This window comes from Alligator sinensis, unplaced genomic scaffold (assembly GCF_000455745.1).
Source record: "Alligator sinensis unplaced genomic scaffold, ASM45574v1 scaffold927_1, whole genome shotgun sequence".
Classification (NCBI taxonomy): domain Eukaryota; kingdom Metazoa; phylum Chordata; order Crocodylia; family Alligatoridae; genus Alligator; species Alligator sinensis.
In genome coordinates, this window is record NW_005842155.1 from 1,809,400 (window position 1) to 1,830,444 (window position 21,045).

Consider the following 21,045-nt stretch of genomic DNA (forward strand, 5'->3'; position numbering starts at 1 on the left):
AATGAAGAAAGAATGAACCACTAATTTCCCTGCTTTTGTACATTAAAGCTTTTTTATATTAAAGCTCTAACATTTTCCTTAACATTTGTTCTTATATTTAATTTATTCACTCGTAAATTAAGGTTAATAAGGCTACTATCTTGTCTTTTAACTAACCTAGGTACAGACAGATGGGGCAATTGAACTCTGTGCTTTAAATCTGGCAAGCTTCCAGCCATCATCTTTTTGACATTCTGGCAAAAGCTGTATTCATCAGGAATGCGAAAACTGTTGCATAGAAATGATTTCATTTGCTACTCTACTCCATCGTAATGATTAATCTCTTAGTGATGATTAATTTTTCTTTATGCTCCAGCAGCATCCAAAGAGGAGTCTTGTTAAACATACTGTAGACCTTGGAACGTTGTGTCTTTGGAGTTAACGTAAAAAGAGTGAAATATAAAGAATAAATTGAATTGGTGCTGTTTTGAGATGTTAATGTTTTAACAAGAAAAGAATCCACACAGAACATTGTTGCTAGAATATGACCGAAATCAAATATTATTAAGACTATGGCTTTTAAGTGGTTTCTTAAAATTATAATAGAAATTCAGGCTACTAGACAGTATTGCACTGAAGTAAATTAAAAAAATGAAATGATTATAAAGGACACTGTCCAAGAATGCTTATCGTGTGTCCCAAGTTTACTGTTGACAGTGGCATTGCAGCTTTCCATACAAGAGAGCTTATTAATCTGAGTCTGAGCAGTTGGATTTTTGGCATTATTTGAGTAAACACTGAATAGGATTGGACATCCTACTCTGTCAGCAGACAACAGGATATGGCTATATTCCATTTTCTAGACCTGATTAGATGCAATAATTTTAACAAGTATTTGGACTTTTTATTTCAGGGGTTGGTTTATTTCTGGTTGAATGGACTCTGAGTTTTGTAAGGCCAAATTATAGAACTTTCCTAGGCTGGTTTAAAGTAGTAATACTTTATTGGAATGAAACTCAGTTTTAAAGTTGGTTAAACCCTCCACACAGTTCTTTGTTCTGTTGTATTTGTTCTGACACAGGAACTAATGCTTTCCTATCAAGATTAGTTTTTTTTTAGGCCTGTTATCATGGGATGCTGACATCTTTAAAACTTCCTGATAGTGCTAGAGCTTTCCTTTCACCATCATTGAATCTGTTTCTAAGCAGCTAGAGGGAAACAAGTGATCAGCTGTGTTAGATTTTTTTCCAAGAGTGGGTTTGGCTTAACCAATTTGATTTCATTCTGTGACAATGTGACAAGCATTGTGGATGGGGGAAGAGCAGTAGATTTGATAAACCTAGTTGTTAACAGTGCCATTCCACTGTTTCCCATAAATTAAGCTAAGAAAATGCATCCTAGATGAATTGACTGTAAAGTGGTTACACACCTTGGGTGCCAGTAGTAGTCAACAAATGGCTCAGTGTCTAACTGGGTAGAAATTATTGAGTGGGGTTCCTCAGGAGTCTACTTTGGGCCCAGTACTGATTAAATCCTCTCTGCTGGCCTCCTGGCAGAAGATCCATGCACTAAACACCTTCCTCATCCCCCACATCTTGTTTGTCCTGAGAGGCCCAGCAGTCCCCAAAGCACTTCTCAAGAAAACACAGCACTTCCCTGCTTTCTGCAGCTCCCTCCACCAGATGTGCTAAACCCTGGTGGCTTTGTGCTCTGGCTTCTAGCCTCTCCACAGCGCCTCCCTCCCAACCCCAGGATAGAAGAGAGGGGTGTAAGGGGAAGTCACAAGCCCCATCAAGCTGTTTGGCAAGGGGTGAATCCCACCTGGGAAATGAAGCAGGGGTTCATTTCAGTTACTTTTGAACTGGCTTGGCTAAAGATGGCTAAAGGTCTTGGCTAAAGGTCTTGGCTAAAGATGGAAGTAAGTTATATAGGTAGATGCTTGATAGTGGAACTGTTCTTATGCAGAACATTTAAACTGAAGTTTAAATATAAATGGTTGAGTTGTTTTTAAAATCCAATCCATTTTGGATGATCCAGTGGTAAAATAGCAAACCCATTGTGTGAAATCTAGTAATTTTAACAACAGGCCTTGGTACATTCATTTTGAAGAAGGCAAAATCAGTTTTAAAGCTGAAACTGTTTCGTTATGATAAATAAAATGCTATTACAATGTAATGTTTATGAAATTAGAAACTGTTATTAATAGATATTAAAAATCCCTAATTGATCTGAAAGTAATAAAAATGCCTTTATCTTTCATGACAGAGATGCAAACTTCTATCAGAAAAAAGTCATATATTTTTCAAAGTTTTCTCCCTGTACTACAACGTAATATTTTCAAGAAATTACAAGCATTTAATTATTACTTTTGTTAGCCTTGCTATAAGAGGTTGTCATCACAAATATTTAAAACATCCATACACAGAGAAGTGAAGTTAGGTAAAGATCACTTGCTTGCATTGCTCTTTTTTGTATGTTCTCAGTTTATTTAAAAAGAATAATATCTGTGTTTTGAATATATACTATGAAAATGTTTTTTCTGAACTTAGTAAAATATAGATGCTAAATTTGAATAAATCTGCCTGTTTAGAGTGCTTATTAGTCACTGTTTCATTTGGCAGTACATGATGTTTCAAAATCTGAACAATATGTTATGACTTCAGGAATATGTATGAAGTACTTTAGAACTGAGAACACTTCAGTTTCACCTTCCCTACAAAATGCTTCTGTTGTAAAATTGTACTTTTAGAACTTAAAAAGGTTGGTATCATTTTAGATGCTTGAATCTCACCTTGTATTTGAAGATTCCTTGCCTTTAACAAAAAGGAAAATAAAACTGAGTTGTTACAGACTTAAATCAATTATGACTGAGAGAATGAAATGATTTTTCTCCAACTGTTTGATTTTAAAGCCTTTAAGGTGAGAAAAAATAAGAATCAACCAGAAATATGACTAAATAAAACATAATTATGAGTCTTCAAAACTTCTTAAAAAGGTCAGGAGTCAAGGATTTACAAATGAGAAAATAATAAAAGGTCCTTATATAGAATGGCAGTTAGGCTTTAGCTTCCACTGACTGAAGATACAAAGCAGTTTTCAAGTTAAGTTCACAAGAAGTCAAGTATGTAAAAGCAGGCTTTTGAAAGCAGGGTCTAACAAAAGAACAAAATTGATCTTGAATTATCCAGTGCCATCTGCTGTGTTTCTTCCATCTGTTTCAACTTGTGGCATTTAATTTTCCTTTGGGGGACAAACTAAATGTAGTTATGCTGTATCAATGACAGAAATGTGAAAGTCAGGCAATTATAAAAAATCATACACAGTTAGCTGTGGGATTGCTCTTCTGTCTTCTACAGAATTCCTGTTTCTCCTGCATGTTTTCAGTCAGATTACAAAGTAAAAGTGTGTTTTGATTATAATTAATGATGTTGTAAGATCAGGGTACATCACTCTCAATACTTTCACTGTGTGTGCAGATATAGAATATTTTTCCCTCCCACCTGGATATACATCAACAATCGGTAAAAATTGTGCATGTGCTTTTGTGCAGCAGAACAAAATACTAAAGGTATGAGTCAGAAAAGTACCACTATTGATCCAGTGTAAACACATCCGTAATTAAGAATACACTTAATATTTCCCTGGGATCTAAATTTATACATTAATGGACACTGCAGCAGAAAAAAGGAATATTATTTATCCAAAGTTTTTATTTACATAATTACGTTTCCAGTGAATAAACAGTGAAGCTAGAATCTATGGTTTATGAAATTTGTTGCTTTAGAGCTCAGTAGGAGAGTATAGATATTAATTAATTCCACGTTCCACTACTTTACCATATTAGAATATTAATAATTGAAACATAGCATTTTTTGAATAGTCAGATTTTTTCAAAACATATTTTAAAAATTAGCAAGTAAACTTAATTAAAGTCTGTGGGCTAAATCATTAACTCAGGAACAAAAGAAGTCTGTTAAAATCCTGTGTTCTTTCTCCTCTTCCTTGCATAGCTGTTGTTGAACCTGGATGATGAACGGTGAAACGTAATTTTTTATCTGGCTGCTTGGCAGCATTGGCAGTTTTCTTGCAATTTTCAGAATAGCTGTAAGGGTGGAACATGTGATGGCTGTAATGTTGATGGCTATCTAGTCTGCTTGGATGTCATTTTCATTTACTATACATGAGATATCCAGAAAAAGTCTAGTTTTTCCATTTTTATGCAGTTCTTTTATGTCTTGTATGTGCATTTTTCTCAAGCTAACTTTAGTGATATGTGATTAATACCTTTTTTATGAATGAAGTAATATGTGAAAATGATTTGCTCTAATGACACCCCAAATTACTCTTTTTAAAAAATGAGTTGTCAAGATGATGAGGAGGTGGTGGAAGAGCTGGATAAACTATATACAAGAACGGAGATAAGTCATTTTGATTCTTTGGAAGCTGTATTTACCTTGAGAGGTTTCTCATTTCAGCGCGTGCAGGTATCTGGGAAGGGTTGTGCTGCATCCCCGGTGGGCACTTATCACAAGACAGTGCAACACTATTTGCTGAGGACATGTTTTCAAACCGGAGGTGTAAAGTCACCTAGCAATAAATGCTGTTATGTTACTACCAAAATAAAATTCATGTTTCATTTTTTGTCACTTACCAAAAAAACCTGAAACACAACTAAAAACAAACAAAACCGGAAAACAAACCAAACAAAAAAACCTTGTAACAATAATTTTGCCATTTGCCCACCCCCACCATCCCTCTTCCATACCTATTACCTGCCCTCCCCAGAGCCTTCCCCTCCGTTTTGGGGTATTCTCACCCTCTGCTTGCCTGACCCATACTCAAATCTAAGACAAGGGGGGTTCTTTTCATATGCTTAATAGAGGGGAGGACCTTGTCCTGGATTTGAGGAAAAATGGTACTAAAGACCATCTGAAAATAGGCCAACTTTGGTTATAACTTGTGAAGCTAACCAATGAAACTGGCAAAGAAAAAATAGTGTTTTACATGAACTAGAATTAACAGGGCTATTAAAACTCAAGCTTCTGGGCATACACTGATAACCTAGAACTTTTTTCCCCTCATTTTCAGAATATCAGCACAGTACATCTTAGAATAATCTTAATGTAAAGAGCACAATGCATTAGTTCATAATCTTGAAGTAGTAAACTCTTCTTACTGGTTCGTAATGGCTACCACATGGTGGCAAGTTCTGCATATGAACAATAGGTCTCAAATTACTGGAAAATTAAAATTATGAAATGTAGCCCAGGCTACTACTTCTGTCTAGTCATCTGCAAGCAACTGAGTTTGTAGTTAACTTTAGATGTAAGTAACAAAAATAGTGATTATCCATTTTTGATTATCTGTTTTTAATAAGACAGCTGGTTTCTAGACAAGGGGAACATGACATATCTAATATCTCTCGTTTGGTAAAGCATTTGATACAGTTTCACATTAGAAATTTAGAAATGAAGCTGACAGAAGTTGGTACAAAATTATAGTGTGGTTAAGAAGATAGCTGAAGGGAAGGCAATCATATATTGCTGTAAGAGAGGAATTGTTTGGATGGTGGAGGGAGGAACTGGAGTTCCTCATGGATCAATCTTTTCATTGGTGGCCTTGGCATGATAATACAAGTGTGGGAGGCATCATCAAGATGGAGGAAGAATTGAATATCGTAAAGGAAAAATTGGATTATCTATTATACCATAATGCTAAAGGAAATTCCATAATAAATACAACATGGAAGGGCATGCATGGTAGAGCATATCTGTACCACATACTTTCCATGCCAAACAATGATTCTCAGTTTGCCTGTTACCTCCTGAGCAGGCAGTAGTGTAGATTTATTCTGATTAGTACTTCTGAGAGGTGAGTGCTAATTAATTGTGACTGCAGCATTGCAGGAATGTGGCTCCACCACTTCTGGCTCAGGAGGCAAGACACGCACAGACCCTCTTAGTGTGCTTGTGTGCACTAGTGCCTAACATAGTACCCAATTTACTTGAATCCAAGGTGACGCCCCCCCCCCCCCCCCCCCCGCTCTGCGCCCCCCCCCAATTCAGTATGAGAGGGGAAAAAACCTTGTTTTGGATTCAAGTACTGGATGGGAGCAAGCAGCTGTTACGGCTCTGGCGTCAGCCCCCAGGGGCCAGAGCTACTGCTGCAGCCATGGCAGCCCACCCTGAGCCAGAGCTAGGGCCGGAGCTTCTGGCACTGCTGCTGCCTGGCTAAGGGTGGGGCTGGAGCTGCTGCTGTATCTGTACAGCCAAGGACAGGGCTGGATCCACCATGTGCTCTGTGCCCTGGGTTGGAGTCAGAGTCGCTGCATAGGGTAAGAGGTAGGGGGTTGCAAGTGATCCATGAGCAAGTGTGGAGGGCAAGAGGAGGAGGAGGACTGATGGTAGGGGGACAGTAACTGCAGGGTGCAGGCACCAGGGGGTAGTGGCAGGGGGGGGGGGTGGGGGGGGGGGGGCCCTGCCATTGCTTTTCCCACTGCAGCAGTGGGAGGGGGAACTAATTTAAGATGACCCCCACCCCAATAATTAGGTTTTTATAATTTTCCAGTATACAATTAATTGTTTTGGGGGTCATCTTAAATTTAAAGTTGTCTTGGACTAATATACTTTTAGGGACATTTTCAGTGTAGATGTGCTTTTAGGGACTAACGACTTCCACAACAAACTAGGGTTCATCATTTGGCAATGACAGAGGAGAAAGATCTAGGCATATTAGATCACAGAAGGCCTTACTCACTTGTATGATGTGGCTGTGAAAAAGGCAAATGTGATGTTTGATATGACAGGAGAGGTATTTTCAATAGTGATAGAAAAGTATTAATGCAGCTGAACAAGGCCACTGGTAAGATTCAAACTGGAATGGGTGTAGAGAAGGGCTGCAAGGTAGCAGACATATGGAAGAGCTTTGCTTGTTTAGTACAGCAAAACAGAGGCTCTCTATAAATATATCAGGAGGATAAAGTTGGGGAGGGAGAAAAGCTATTTAAACTAAAGGATGATGTTGGCACAAGAACATATGAGTGTAAACTGGCCATGAATGAATTTAAACTGGAAAGTAGAAGATTTGTAACCATCCTAGAAGTAAAGTTCTGAAGCAGCCTCTTAATGTGAGCTTTGGGGGGTAAGAAACTTTTAAATTAAGAAGAGGGATTACATAGCATACTTCTCTGTGAAAGAAGGGGAATGCACTAAATGACCCAGAAGGAATCTTTCCAGTTTTCTATTCCTATTTACATCTTCTGTTCAAGGATCTGATTTCCCCTCAAATTTATAGCATCACCCAAGCCTCACCCAGATTGCATCTTCAGTTGGGCTGGCAGACTTAGTCATGCACTAAATTTTAAGCCGGCAGCCAGGGACTTTAGGGAATCCAAGCTTTATCAGTTACTCTTTTCCATGTCCCATTCACAACCCTGATTAAAGGATCAAGCTATACCATAAGGGTTAGAGGAGATGGTGGAATGAAGCTGAATATTAACAAATTGGGAACATTGTTGACATATCTCTCTCCTAACCCATATTATTTTACATGCATTCAACAGAAGAAATGACCAAAAAAGAATCAAGCTGAGCTGTGGTTAAGATCTATCTCTCCATGCAGATCAGTAGTTTCTTAATTACTGCCCATTTGTCAGGAAGAAAATACTTCATTAGTCCCTGAGGCTCCATTTATTTCAATGTCAATAGATACTTTGGCACCATCACATGATCAGTGATGTTGAAGATGGCTTGCATACCTGCTATTGAACACAGCAGGCCTTCATTCATTGCCAGAAAAGGACTGTTGACAGTGCCAAAGTTTGAACTCAGTTTGATAAAAATATTAAGCAAATCTGGGTATACACATACCATAGGAGAAGTTTCTGTTTCATTGTTGACACCAAGATGAACATGAGTTGTCAGTGTGACCAAGCGATCAGTAAAGCTAACCACACTTTGTCATGCATTAGCAGGTGCATGACAAACAGGTCAAGGGAGGTGATACTTCTCAATGCGGCATTGGTCAGGCCGCAGTTGGAGTAGTGTCCAGTTTTGGATGCCACGCTTCAAGAGGGATGTGAAGATCTTGAGAGGGTTCAGAGGAGGGCCACTCGTATGGTTAGGGGCCTGCAGGCAAAGCCCTATGAGAAGAGATTGAGGGCCCTGAATCTCTTCAGCCTCCACAAGAGAAGGCTGAGAGGTGATCTTGTGGCCACCTACAAATTCATCGGGGGATGGGGCGGGGGCAGCAAGGAATAGGAGATGCTCTGTTTACCAGGGCACCCCTTGCAGTAACTAGGAACAACGGCCACAAACTGACGGAGGGCAGATTTAGGTTAGACATCACAAAGAACTTCTTTATGGTAAGGGTTTCCAGAATCTGGAATGGGCTTCCAAGGGAGGTGGTACTCTCCTCTACCTTGGGGGTCTTTAAGAGGAGGCACCTGGCTGGGATCATCTGACCCCAGCGCTCTTTCCTGCCCAGGGCAGGGGGTCAGACTTGATCTGTTGAGGTCCCTTCCGACCCAAACATCTATGAATCTATGAAACCGCCCTCAGCACTTCTGCTCAAAGAAGGATGTTTAGAACAGGTTGATGAGATGGTCGGAGGAGAATATAGTCCATGTTGAAAGGCTGTTTTGAGCAGGGGCAGTGCAGGCACACCCTGAAATGGCAACAGTCACCCTGTCCTGAATCCTCACTAGTTGTGTCGCCAGTCCTTTGTCACTACTTTTTACCATCCAAGACATAATTTGAATATTAAAGGTTAAAGGTGCAGTCTGCATATGAACTAGCTAGAGTAATACTCCCAGTATGGGGATTGCTTACTACATGAATGTACTTTTTCATATGCAGTTCCAGGGTAGGAATCTCCATCTAAGGTCAGATGCAAATGCCATCTTGGTATTGAAAAGAATTAGGCAGATTTTATTGCAATGAGGGTTTTTAAAAATTTATATAGTAAGTACTTTTAAAAAGAGTCCATTTAAGGTCAGTTAGAATTATAGTAGTTTATGTACTGTAAAACAGTTGGACATATTTTGAAAGCTATATTTACATTATAGTCTGTTATATTTTGTCATTTGCTTTAGTTTGTAATAAATGTTTATTAACTAGATTAAAATAATTTCTCTTTGATTTAGCTTTATTTTACTGAACCTATTCTAAAATACTTTACAAAGAAATCATATTTATTCATAGTGATAATACAGTGGTACTTTTTAGTAATGTTGTTACCATATTGTACAGAACTTGTTGTTCTGTATAGTATCCTGGACATTAAATTAGGTTTACTGAAAGAGAATATTGATATGGATGCTCACTTTTTCCTAATCCTCTTAAAGTATTTTAGACCCATTATAATTTGACTAATATCTCCGTTAAAGAATGACTTCTTTAATAGTTCAATACCTTCCTAACCAGTCCTATGCTGTCAGCCTATTTTTTGGATTATTTTAATTGTAATATTCTTGAAATAGTGTGTTGAAGGGCATTATAATATTGAAGATCAGTAACCTGCATAAAATATAAATCAAGACAAATTCTTATTTAGGTCATTATTTAAATATTTTAAAAAGTAATTGCAGTTGAGGGGAGACACTTAACTAATACTGTTGTATTATATTGATTTATTAAGTATTACTGAAATGTTTGTATTGTAAATATAACATGAAATTTACACTACTGGAGAACACTTTGCACCTGTTGTATTATATTGTTTTAGTTTGTTTTTTTGGAGCAGAGAAATTGCTTGTTTTCATAAGTCACATTAGGAACTTAATTACTTATTTGAGCTAGGAGAGGATTAGTTATTAGAATAGAATTGTTATGTTTTGAATTACAGTACCAAATTTTTGTCCATAATAAAGTTTTTATTGGCAAGCAGTGCTATAGCATTAAGACAAAGTGATTATCAAAACACACAGTGTGTTAATTTTTTTTGTAATATTTATTGCCAGTTGCATTATCAGTCAAGTACCAGATTTACTTCGTAGTTTTGATCCTTTCCTCTGAGGAATTCCTCCAGCTGCTGGGTCAGCACTGTTGATCAGACACAGCTTGTTGCCACTTTCACTGTGGGGAAAATAGTCTTTGCCAGAATATTCCTTGAGTTGTTTTGCTTATCCTACCCATGTAGCATGCGTTTCTAGCATACATTTTCTTTGCAATTTTTCCTTTAACATCTTCTGTGCCATATTTTTGTGAAAACGGTCTCATCCAGTAACTGACAAAGTGCTTCTTGTGAAACTGCTTATTGCTTAAGTTTTAATAATGGGCACATTATAGTAAAATCACAAAATAAAGAGGGTCCTTTTCCCTGTTTGAATTAAAATCTGGAAAAACAAGGTACAATGCAAAAACTCAGCTATGAATACTAGCTTCTTACAGCCAGACAACACCTTCAGCAAAATATTAGCTGATTCTATAGGTTGTTTAATTGCTGTACCTCCAGCTGCTTCCTCCAGATGTCTGATTGTTTATCATGTCTACTTTAGCATCTTTTAAAAATGCCATATCTCAAGCCATGTTCTTCATTCATTGAATGTAAACATTCATAGAGAGACTCACCCCACTTAATCATATTTTTATATGCTGATTTATCTGTCTTTTTGTAGGGGTTATTCATATCATCTTAGTTTTCTTCCATCAGTAAATATTCATTTCAACCTGTAGCGTTTAACAAGTCATAGTCAAATATGCATAGCATATGTAAAGTTTATAAATGTAGTTTGCTACGTATGCTGCCTGCAGTACATAGAAGAGATTTTATCATTGCAAACAAAGTCTCTGTGGGTGGTGCTTATATGCTTCATCATTTGTTTTTAAGGACTCCAGCTAATTGCTAATTGCTCAAAATATTTGAGCATCTAGTGGCATGCATTCAAGCCAGTGTATTACAAGTCCCTTTTCTTTTAGTGACAGGGCATGTGTTTCTGTTCTCTGCTTCTAATAACTTTGTTTATTTTCCATAGTGTCTTTGACATTTAAACTAAGCCAAAAATAGAAAAAATATTATATTTCTATAATGAGGGGGAAGGAGGGGGATTTCTGATTTCTTTCATAGACTCAGCATTGTTAGTTGGCTTAAATCCTGCAGGGAGATGCTGACTGAGGATGCATCTGCACGAGATGCTTTATGGTGGACTTAACTAAGTAGCTCCACAGTAAAGTGTCACCATCACGTTGCATGCTCCTGTTAGGCTAGAGTAAACTAATTAACTTTGCTGAAGGACAGTCCTGCCCAACACAAGTACTATCCTACAGCAGAGTTATTTACTCCACTGCAATGCACATGTAGACGGTGACTGGGGTTTGCTGGGGCATGAGGGTACTACAGTGTGGAGGCTGCTGGCTGGCTAGCCCCACACTGTAGCACTCTTCTGCCCCAGCCAGCCCCTCCACTGCATGTTGAGCTGTTAATTGCATCATAAATATTAAACTGGCCACACGTTAATGCAGGGTGAGCAATTAATTCGGCTGGAGGGCTGCTTAATGAGTTTGGGTGAGCTGTTGAGGGCCACAAGGGTAGACCTGCCCCTTGACAGGTGCCCTGCCCCCTGGTCACCATTTTGGCACTGGAAGTCCTGCCCCTAACCCCTGACCTTTGCCACCAGAAGTCCCTCTGCTCACCCTGGAAGTACTCCTTTTGGGAGGGAGGTTGCCAACATGAAACTGGAAAAAAACAGCATATCATGTACCAAGAAAAAGAAATCAAACATCTAGTATAACTTATTTTAATTTAATTTTAAAACATATTTTTGTCCTGATTTGTGTGTGTATGCATAGTGTATCTAGACGTGATTGCCTAATAGCTCTTAATACAGTCTTACTCGTATATTGTTTGTGTGGGTGGGGGGGTGTAGTGAGGTGGGGTGTGAGTATGATGGAGGGTGTGGGTGTGTTTGGGGTATGGTGTGGGAGGGTGTGAGGTTGTGTGTGGAGTTATGTTGGAGGCATAGGAATGTGTGTGGGGACTTTGGGAGGGTGTGGGTGGTTGGGCCTGGGGGGTCCTTGGAGTCCCTTGGAGCTGCATGTGGTAGGAGCGAGCCAGGACAGGCCCTTCTGGCCCTATAGCGTGCAGCTCCCTGTGCTCCCACACCACTTCCCTGCTACAGGTGGTGGCAGCATGTGGGGCCAGCCCCATCCAGCCCCGTAACACACAGCTCCCACCCAAGTCCCTGGCTGCATATGGCAGCAGCATGCAGGGCCAGCCCCACCCAGACCAATAGTGCTCCCACCCAAATCCTTGGCTACACATGGTGGCAGAGTGTGTGGCCAGCCCCACCTGGCCCCAAAACAAGCAGCTGCTGTTCTCCTGCCTGAGTCCCTGGCTGCACAGGGCAGCAGTATGCAGGGCTAGCTTGACTGACCCTGTAAATGCAGCTCTCGTGCTCCTGCCCAAGTCCTTGGCTGCAGGTGGTAGCAGTGTGTGGGGCCAGCCAGACCCATCCCTATAGCATGCAGCTCCCACGCTCCTGCAGATGTGGTGCCAGTCCAGCCCGGCCCCATAGTGCAGCCTGCGCTTCCACTCCCTTTCCTCAAACAAACATCCCTGGCTCTGGCCAGGTGGGGCCCTCACCTGAATTCCCGCACTCACAAGCAGGGAGGGCTGGAAACAAGCATGGAGTTGCCAGGAAAGAGCCTCTGCCAGGCAGAAGTTTCTTGTTTCTAGTGTCCCCTAGCTTTGGGCTGAGGCGGGTCAGGCCGGGCTGGGGTGGGGGTTGGTTGCTTAGCAATCATAAGCACACCTCCTACAGAGACGCACAAGCTTGCAGAGGGGTAGATCAGAGCCAGGGCTGACAGGTTACAGAGTTGCCCCATGGGTCAGATGGAAGTGACTGGCGGGCCACATCCAGCCCGTGGGCCATATTTTGCCTGCCCCTTGATTTATGCAATTAATGGCATGATAAAACAATAAATTAACCACAGAGTTATTACACCAAAAAATGAGTAAAACCTTTGTGGCTGGTTCCCATCATGCCTCAAATTGCACAGGCTGATTGGGGTCCCGGTCTTGGGGGTGAATGGGAGCCCTTGACTCCCATGCTTTCCTGAGGCTAGAAGTGCAGATTAGCTGACTGCATCTCCCAACCTCCGACTCCGGCTGTGCCCTAGAGCCTGGGGCTAGGTATGTATATTCAAAAAGCCCGAGGCGGAATCAATCTAAGTCGCACAACTTTTTTATAAGTGGCATCTTTTAGATTGGTAGTGAACAGAACACACATTCACCCTTTGATAGTGTGGTAGGAGGGGGGCAAATCTTAAACCAGGTTCTGCCATTTTTAAACCAATATTGTGCTGAACTTCTGTTCTGTTATGGGTATATTTCCTATCACTTATACTGACAAAACAGTAAAGTCTGTCTGTACCTGGCCTGGGAGCCCTGATCAGCTGATGTTCCCAGGCACCAGGGCTCAGCAGAGTCAAGGGCTCTGATGCGCCCCCATGACTGGGAGCAGCAGCTGATCTGTGTTCTCGGCCTCCAGGCGCACTGGAGCCTATGAATCCAGGGATTCTAATAATTTGAGCATAAATTACAAAATAACATATTTTTCCAGGCATTGTGAAACTCCTGGTTGCAGGTAATTTGCTTCTCTATCTTTTTATTAAATCCAGCTTCATGTGGCCCTCATTTTCATGTGCTATTTTTTTTGTCTGCTATAAAATGTATTCTGCTGCACTTTGTCCTCCTTAATGTATGTATGCTGGGACTTTTTTTATAATGAGGTTATTCAGATTCTCAGCAATGTTTGTCTCTTGGCACCAGGTCCTTTATTACCTCATATGAGGTATCTCATTGGTAACTGACAGCTGGTAATTCTTTTCCTCTATTCATCTCCTCAGAATCCTTCCTTCCTATCAGTTTTTTTAACTTCTTGCCATTTCTTGTATTCTGATATACCACTCATCATGAACTAAATGGATTCACATATCTTTTCTTTTCAGTGATTATTCATAGTATTTCATTTATCACCATATTTAGTTGTTTTGTTCCTGATGGCTTTTTCCCCCCTCTTTGCTATGCATATTTACTAGACATTTGTAATTTGTCTGGGAGCCCTTTTTTATTCCCCTTTGTATTTTTACACGTACTTAAGCATTTCTGCTTATGTGGTTCAGGAGACACAGTCATCTTTTTGTTTTGCTTTGCAATTTAGCTTTTTTTTTTTAAGCTTGGGCTTTTGTGCTGTCTAAATTTTAGATTAGAAAAGCAAAATTTATACACATGCTTGTTTCTCTGGCTAACTGAAATCTTGGTGCTTATGACTTCTTTTCACAATCTCATTCCTGTCTCCTAATGCTGTGCTGCTTTAATATTAGCAAAAATGGAAACTTTCTTCCTTTTGAATGTTTGTCCCCTCAGTTTCAGAAATTAGTCTCTTGTCTTTTCCTCTCAATCAGTTTCTAAAATCAGTCTCTTGTTCTACTTCCTATAGTACTTTTGTTTTGTTTACAGTAAATTCCATTCTTCATAAAATTATGTAAAGAACCTAATTTGTCTGAGACTTTTGAATCTGTTCTGAATCACACTATCTTTCTCTATTAGTAAAGTAATGATAACACCATAATTTGCCCATTTTATCTTATTAGGGTAACTTCCATTTTCTGTTCCATTTTTTTTCAGTCATGGAGGTGTAAGACTCTTTTCTGTTTACTGGTTTTCTAGTTGAGAAGCACAGTCAAATATTATAGTTCATATCTGGACTCAGTAGTTGCAAAACAAGCAAGAGTGGATATTAAATAAGATTAACCATCTGTATCACTGTTGTTCTGTGCCAAAAAGTGCTCCCTCTGGTGCACAGGTACTAGTTAATTTGTTTAATTTTAGCGTGTTTTTATTAACTTTCATATGTCCAAGGTAATTGAGTAATTATAATCTGTGTGAAGTTTAGGGGATAAAATTTGGTTATCAAATGGGAATCAAACCTGTTCTGAAAAACAATTAAATATGTGCTCTCCAGTTCTCTAAAGTCTTACATTTTATTGATTAACTATTTAAGGAAAAGTTAAATTCTTGGTGTTCTGTAGAGATGAATAAAAGACCTGTTACCTTTGTCTTCTGGAGTGCTTCAGGTAATTTTAGAATACTTTTGGCAGTGTCTTCAGGACTGAACCCTACAGCTATTCTAGGTACAAAGAAACTCAATGAAAAATAACTGCTGTACCTTTCAGAAGTAAACTCTTTTCACCTGAAAAATAATTTTCAGTATCTAGAAAATGATTTGCTTTGTTCTTGCTTTATAATTTGCTTTGTTTTGGTAATCTTTTCCTTAATTTCTTTTATTTGAATGATGTTGTTGTTAAGACATGAGTAAAGGATAAGTAGAATCTCTGTAAATGCGGTACCAATTTGAGAATGAATCTTTTTGTAAATCAGAATGTTGTGAGCCTTGGTGATGTTAATGGTGGTAATTATGCATTTTTTCACAGCAGATTGTTGTCTGCAACTTGCACATTTTTCAAGTGCCACAGGTACATTAGGAGCATGCAGTTTGACAAATTACCATTTTAAAACCATATTTTATATCCACATGTTGATAATTCTTCTTCCAGTCTTACAACTTCAGCTTGAATTGTGATAATCAAGCTATGTGAGTTCCTTCTTGTGCATCATCATCACTAATAATACATTTGGAATCTTAGTTTAGCCTAGAGTATGGTAGTTGATGTGAAAGACAACTCAATCCAGTTTGCTCTCCCATAGTATCATCCAGGGGAAAAGGAATAAAACTAGGTCATTGTGTCCTTTTTCAAAGCAGATACAAAGGAAACATCTGTTGAGTAAATTGGCATTTTCTATGTAGTCTCATTTCTGCAGCGTACCTCATTTTAAAGAAATCATAAAGGTTTCATCTATGAGAAGATCTTGTTTTCATAGTTGTCCCCTAAGTGCTATAGCAATTTATGCTTAAGAACATGCTACTACTTTTTTATGTAAGACTGAAAATGTATTAACTATAAATTATGCCAGTATGATGATTCAGAATACTGATACGAAAAAGTTAGAAACTTTTATAATATAATTATTGATTTAAGTTCAAGTTGTTTCCAAATATTTTGAAACCTTGTTTTTTCCCTAAATTCAGTGATATTATTAAAAAAACAAATAGAAGGGTTTTAAATTGTCAGTCATTTGATTCAGAACTAATGTATAACTCTGAAAAGCTGATTGTTTATTGGACCAAAAAAATAATTTTCAATTGTTATCCCTTATGGTTAGACTCCATTTTGGTTAGCCTGTAGACTTTCTAAATTTACTTTCCAAATGTTGATGGACTCTTTGGGTAGGGAGGGGCTGGGAGGGGAGGAGAGGGTCATAATTTCAGATTTATCAGATATAATTCAGTCAAATTTAGGGAGTTTTCCTCCTCTTTGCCTGGGCAATGCTTCATTAGTTTCTCTAAGGTACTTTTAAAAAGGAATTATAATTAACTATTTTCAAAACTGTGTAGCCTTAACTTAAGAGTTACAGAATTTTAGGACAGGGCTTTTAGGAAATTTAATTAACAAATTGTGTCTTATTTTAGCATACAGTTATTGTGTATGTGCCTACAACATACTTAACACATTAATACTACTTATTTGCCATTACCTGAGTTTTTATTACATTTTGTGTTTTACTGTTAAGTTATGAGGAGCCACTTAAATATTGGTTTAAAAAAAAACCAAGAAAAAAAACCCCTTTTGTATTTAAGTTACTTTTTTATTGGTGTTCAATATTTCGATAAAGGATTTTTGAAGGTATTCATTCTGAAAAGATTATTTACCTATTCACTACAGTAATTTCCATTTCAGTTTAATGAATCTTTTTTTATTTTAGTTCTGCCCAACCTTTGGAACATTGAAGGTGAATTTACCATTCCTGAGCAAAAGCAAGTGGAAAACAATGAAGAACTAGCTAGTTCTTATGAAAGAAAATTGATTGAGGTAAGAATGGTACAGTTTAGATTGTGTTCTGGAATAATAGCAAAAGCTCTTTAGGCTGAAAGACCATTTCCTCCTAAATTATATTAAAAAAATGCCTGATATTTATTATGGTTTGAATGATTTATTTCAGAACTATGAATCTGATTGAACAAGCTATTTTTTAGTCATGGGCATTTATGAAATATATCTTTTTCTTTTAGAGAAAGCATATGCCTATACTTTGATATCAGAATTGACATACTCTACTAGCTTCAGAATTGCTATGCCATTGTTCATAGATTAAAAAGTGCACACATTGCTATTCTTAATAAATTGTGCTTTCCTGAGTAATAAGATACCTAACAACATTATTAGTTTTGGACCAGTTTGTTGTCCTCAGTATTTGTTAAGACACCATTAACTTGAGTCAGCGTTCCATCCCCCTTCTCTCTGAACTGTATAGTTAATACATAACGTTACCTGGTATGCTTGTAAGCACAGTAAATGTTGCAGACCGTATGTTAAGATACTTTCCATTTTAAGCCTTCACAAAGTTATAACCATCATTAGCTCCCCCTTGTGAGGTTTTAATTTCCTTCAGGCGTCTTAAACTTACAAGTACAAGTGGCATATCAGATGATACTTTTAATTTCCTTGTAACACTATCTGATTGTTGTGCCAGAACAATGCTCAATTCAATTAGTACTGCGGTGAGGCTTCTTGCTTAGTTCAAAGGATAAGATGTAAATCAAAAATGGCTGATGGAACTTAACAAGGTCTTTTAATGTCCCCTTGTTTACCTCACTATACCTATCTAAGGACTATTTCATAATAAAATAGGTATCATTTCTTTTTATACTCATTAAAAATCTCACTCACTAGCTTTATTTCCCCACACTTCAGGATTTGCAGATAGTCCTCCCCAGTTTTTATGCAAGATAGTGCAACTAATAACGGTCTGATTTTTTGGACCTGTAGAAGTGGAGATGTACTTACTTTATCCATTGTAAAGCCAACCTAAAAACCTTCCTCTTCTCAGCACAGCGTATGTTGCATTCATAGATTTCACATGGTTAAAAGGATGCAGCTCCTTTAATGATCCGGATTACATTACTAACACTTCTTTCATTTTTCTTTAGTATGTGGAGGATACCAATGTAACTGTTAATGGTAGTTAGCAAGGTAAGTCTGGAGTAGGGATGGGCCTCGTGTTATGACCAGATTAAAGCCAATGTAGTGTTGTTGACATATCAAATTACAGGGCCACGTGGTTAGTAGAGTTTTCAGCAAAAGACCAGAGACACCCCCTCTTTACCCCGCCCCCTGAGTTTATCACCAGTGAATAAGGATGTTGTGGTCCTTACAGAAATATGAGATAAATCTTGGCTGGCTGGCTGTATGTAATTTATTGTCCAAAGTTGCTTTTTTATCATTTACAATTAGGAAGGAAAGTTTGTTATTAATTTTTGCATATTACCATTTAATTACATTAAAATGTTAAAATTTCTTATTAGCATTTGCCATAAAGTTGTATTCAGTCACCTTTTTATTTAGTCATTATGAATATATTGATTTAACAAATGATATGTATAAAATATGAGAGAGATTACAGCAAATTAGAAGAAAATTGGTTTAATGAACTTTGTTTAGTGATTTGAACATTGTGAATATTCCTAAATAAATATTTTACTTTTGCATAAAATCTCCATAAACAGCCCAAATTTATGAAACTCCCTAGAAAAAGAAGTAGAACATCATTAGTAATCATAATTTCTTCTGCTGCAAAGTCTGATACCACTCCCAGTGCACCCATTGTTTTGAGTTGTTAGCAAGGTGAGTGGATAACATTAAGCAATACATATAGCTCTGTTAGCCATCCCCGTGTAGCATGGACTAGACTCATTATGTTGTATAGAGTAGACTCCAGAGATTTTTATAATGCAAGCCCATGAACAATGAAAACAGATTAATCTCACTGTAAAGCATGTTTTTCTTTATTATTAATATCATTTTGTTGTGCCTTGAAAATGAATGTGTGTCTTTTGATTTGTGGTTGTTTTGGAGGGTTTGTCTTAATAACATTACCTGCTTCAGAAGTTTTCCAATCATAGGCACACTGGGAAATACAAAGTCCTTAGCGCCTGCATTACATTTATTCTCAAAACAAACAATCATTAAATGTTACCAAGGATTAGTGAACACAACAAAAAACAGCTGTGATTTTTGTCTGCACATCCTGGACAAGATCTATGGTTGGGTTGATGTCCATAAGGGACTCTATTGTTTACAGTGTTTTTCTTTTATTTTGCTGTACACTAGTAATGAACATTCCTGAAATGAAGAGATGAGCACTCATAATGCAAAACTGGAAAAAAAATATCTGACACACTAATTTTTGGGTGACTTTTCTTAAGTACATCTAATTATGGAGAACAGAATTCAGCTTTCCTTGCAGTTTCAGGCTTGTCCAATTTAGGGCCCTATTCATGATTGATTTTATTCATGGATTTAAACTTGCATTTCATCACATTTAAATTATAAGTTATGCAGAAAAAAAGGCTCAAGATGCCCCTAATGCGTATTATGAAAAGACTACTATAGACTCAATAATTAAAGTTGGGTCTTCTGTTTCCTGGTGCAGATTATTCCTGCCAAGAAATGGGGAATAAAAGTGACAGAGGGATGGATCTGCTGATGGGACAAAGGCTTTATATACTGAAACTATGACTACAATCCAAACCTCTGCTTCCCACCATGAATAGTTCTGCATTACAATAGTCACAGACAGTCCAAAGAATAGCATCCTTAACAAGGGGAGCCAGAATGGATAGAAAATATTTGTCCAGCTCTTAAGAGTTTTTCTTGAAAGCTTAAAAGCATGCCTTAAATATGTTTCTTGAGCTTTGCTTAATATTTAGAACACAGATTTTCCAATAACTGTCAGTTCCCTTTTTGATTACTTTAAAATAGTCTTTCCTGCAAACCTGTGAAGATATTTTTTAAAATGATAGTTTCATTGGATACATTTTTTATTCCTTAAAAAACCGTTCTCTAGCCATTTTCTAGCCCAGTGGTCTCTACCCTTTTTGGGTAGGAGATCACTTTTCGAATTAAAAAACAACCTAATATCTACCCTGTGCTGCTGCCACCCCCCTCTCCCCCCATAGATCAGCCTGTGGGGAGGGAAGCAGGGTGCAGATTGAGGCGGAGAGAGAAAACAATTATTTGGGGGTGCGACCCCCAGAAGGTCAGTCTGTGGGGAAAAGGGTGGGGGAGGGGAAAGGGCCATGGGGGGGCTGGGCAGATTGAGGCCCCAGTGGTGAGGGAGAGAGCGGGGCACAGATGGGAGCAGGGACTGGGGAGAGTGGGCCGGGCCGGGTGGTGGGACAAGCGGAGGTCTGGGGGCATGTGCCCCTCAGGTCTCTGCTTGACCCCCACTCTCCCCAGTCTCTGCTTCTGCCTGTGCCCTGCTCCCTCCCTCACTGCTGGGGCCTTGACCTGCCCTCTTCCCCCCCCCACGGTGGTGCGGGAGTGGAGCAGACAGCCGGGGGGGCACAGGACGAAGCCATGAGTGGCTCGTCTGGAGGGTGTGGGGAGGGGGGGGACCCACAGCCTGGGAGGGCATGGGGAACACGTGTCCCCGGATCTGCATGCGGGGTGGCTCATCCAGGGCTGCGGGGAGGCTTCTGCACTGCACGCACCCCAGCGGAGGCCCAGGGGCCACGTGTCCCCCCAGTCTGTGCACAGGGCTTGGGGGATAAAGCCCAGTGTGAAGTGGCAGGCGCCTCCGCCCCCCGGCAGCCGCCTCTGCCCCACACACTGATCAGGAATGTATGACTTTCTGAACAAGTTAGTCTTTAAGGCTGCTTGTACATGTGACAGGGGTTTAGTTCTCCCTAAATTGAAACAGTGGGTTATTAATTGTGTTGATTAAAAAGCCACTGTTTCAAATTAGGGACTTCTGTCATGTCACAGTGATGGCCTCTCATCAGCTAACCCACCTTCCCCCCTCCTTCCCCGCTGCTGTGGGCAGGCTCTACCAGGGGGGAAACAAAAAGCAGTGAGGGGCCTGATCCTTTTTTCCTCCCAGAGCCTGCCTGCCTCTTCCACGGTTGGTGGGGTTAGCTGCTGGCAGGCACTGAGCTGCGGGGGGCGGTTC

At 39.1% G+C, this 21,045-nt stretch overlaps 1 protein-coding gene across 1 annotated transcript in view; it reads left to right on the top strand.

The window, feature by feature from the left end:
* Positions 1 to 21,045, top strand: part of SNX29 (sorting nexin 29) — a gene marked incomplete at its 5' end in the record, with an annotated part of 446,683 nt that overhangs the window by 137,033 nt on the left and 288,605 nt on the right. Inside the window, one exon of the mRNA XM_025206427.1 lies at positions 16,801 to 16,907. Within this exon, the coding sequence (XP_025062212.1) occupies positions 16,801 to 16,907 (107 nt within the window). The remainder of the gene's footprint in view (positions 1 to 16,800; positions 16,908 to 21,045) is intronic.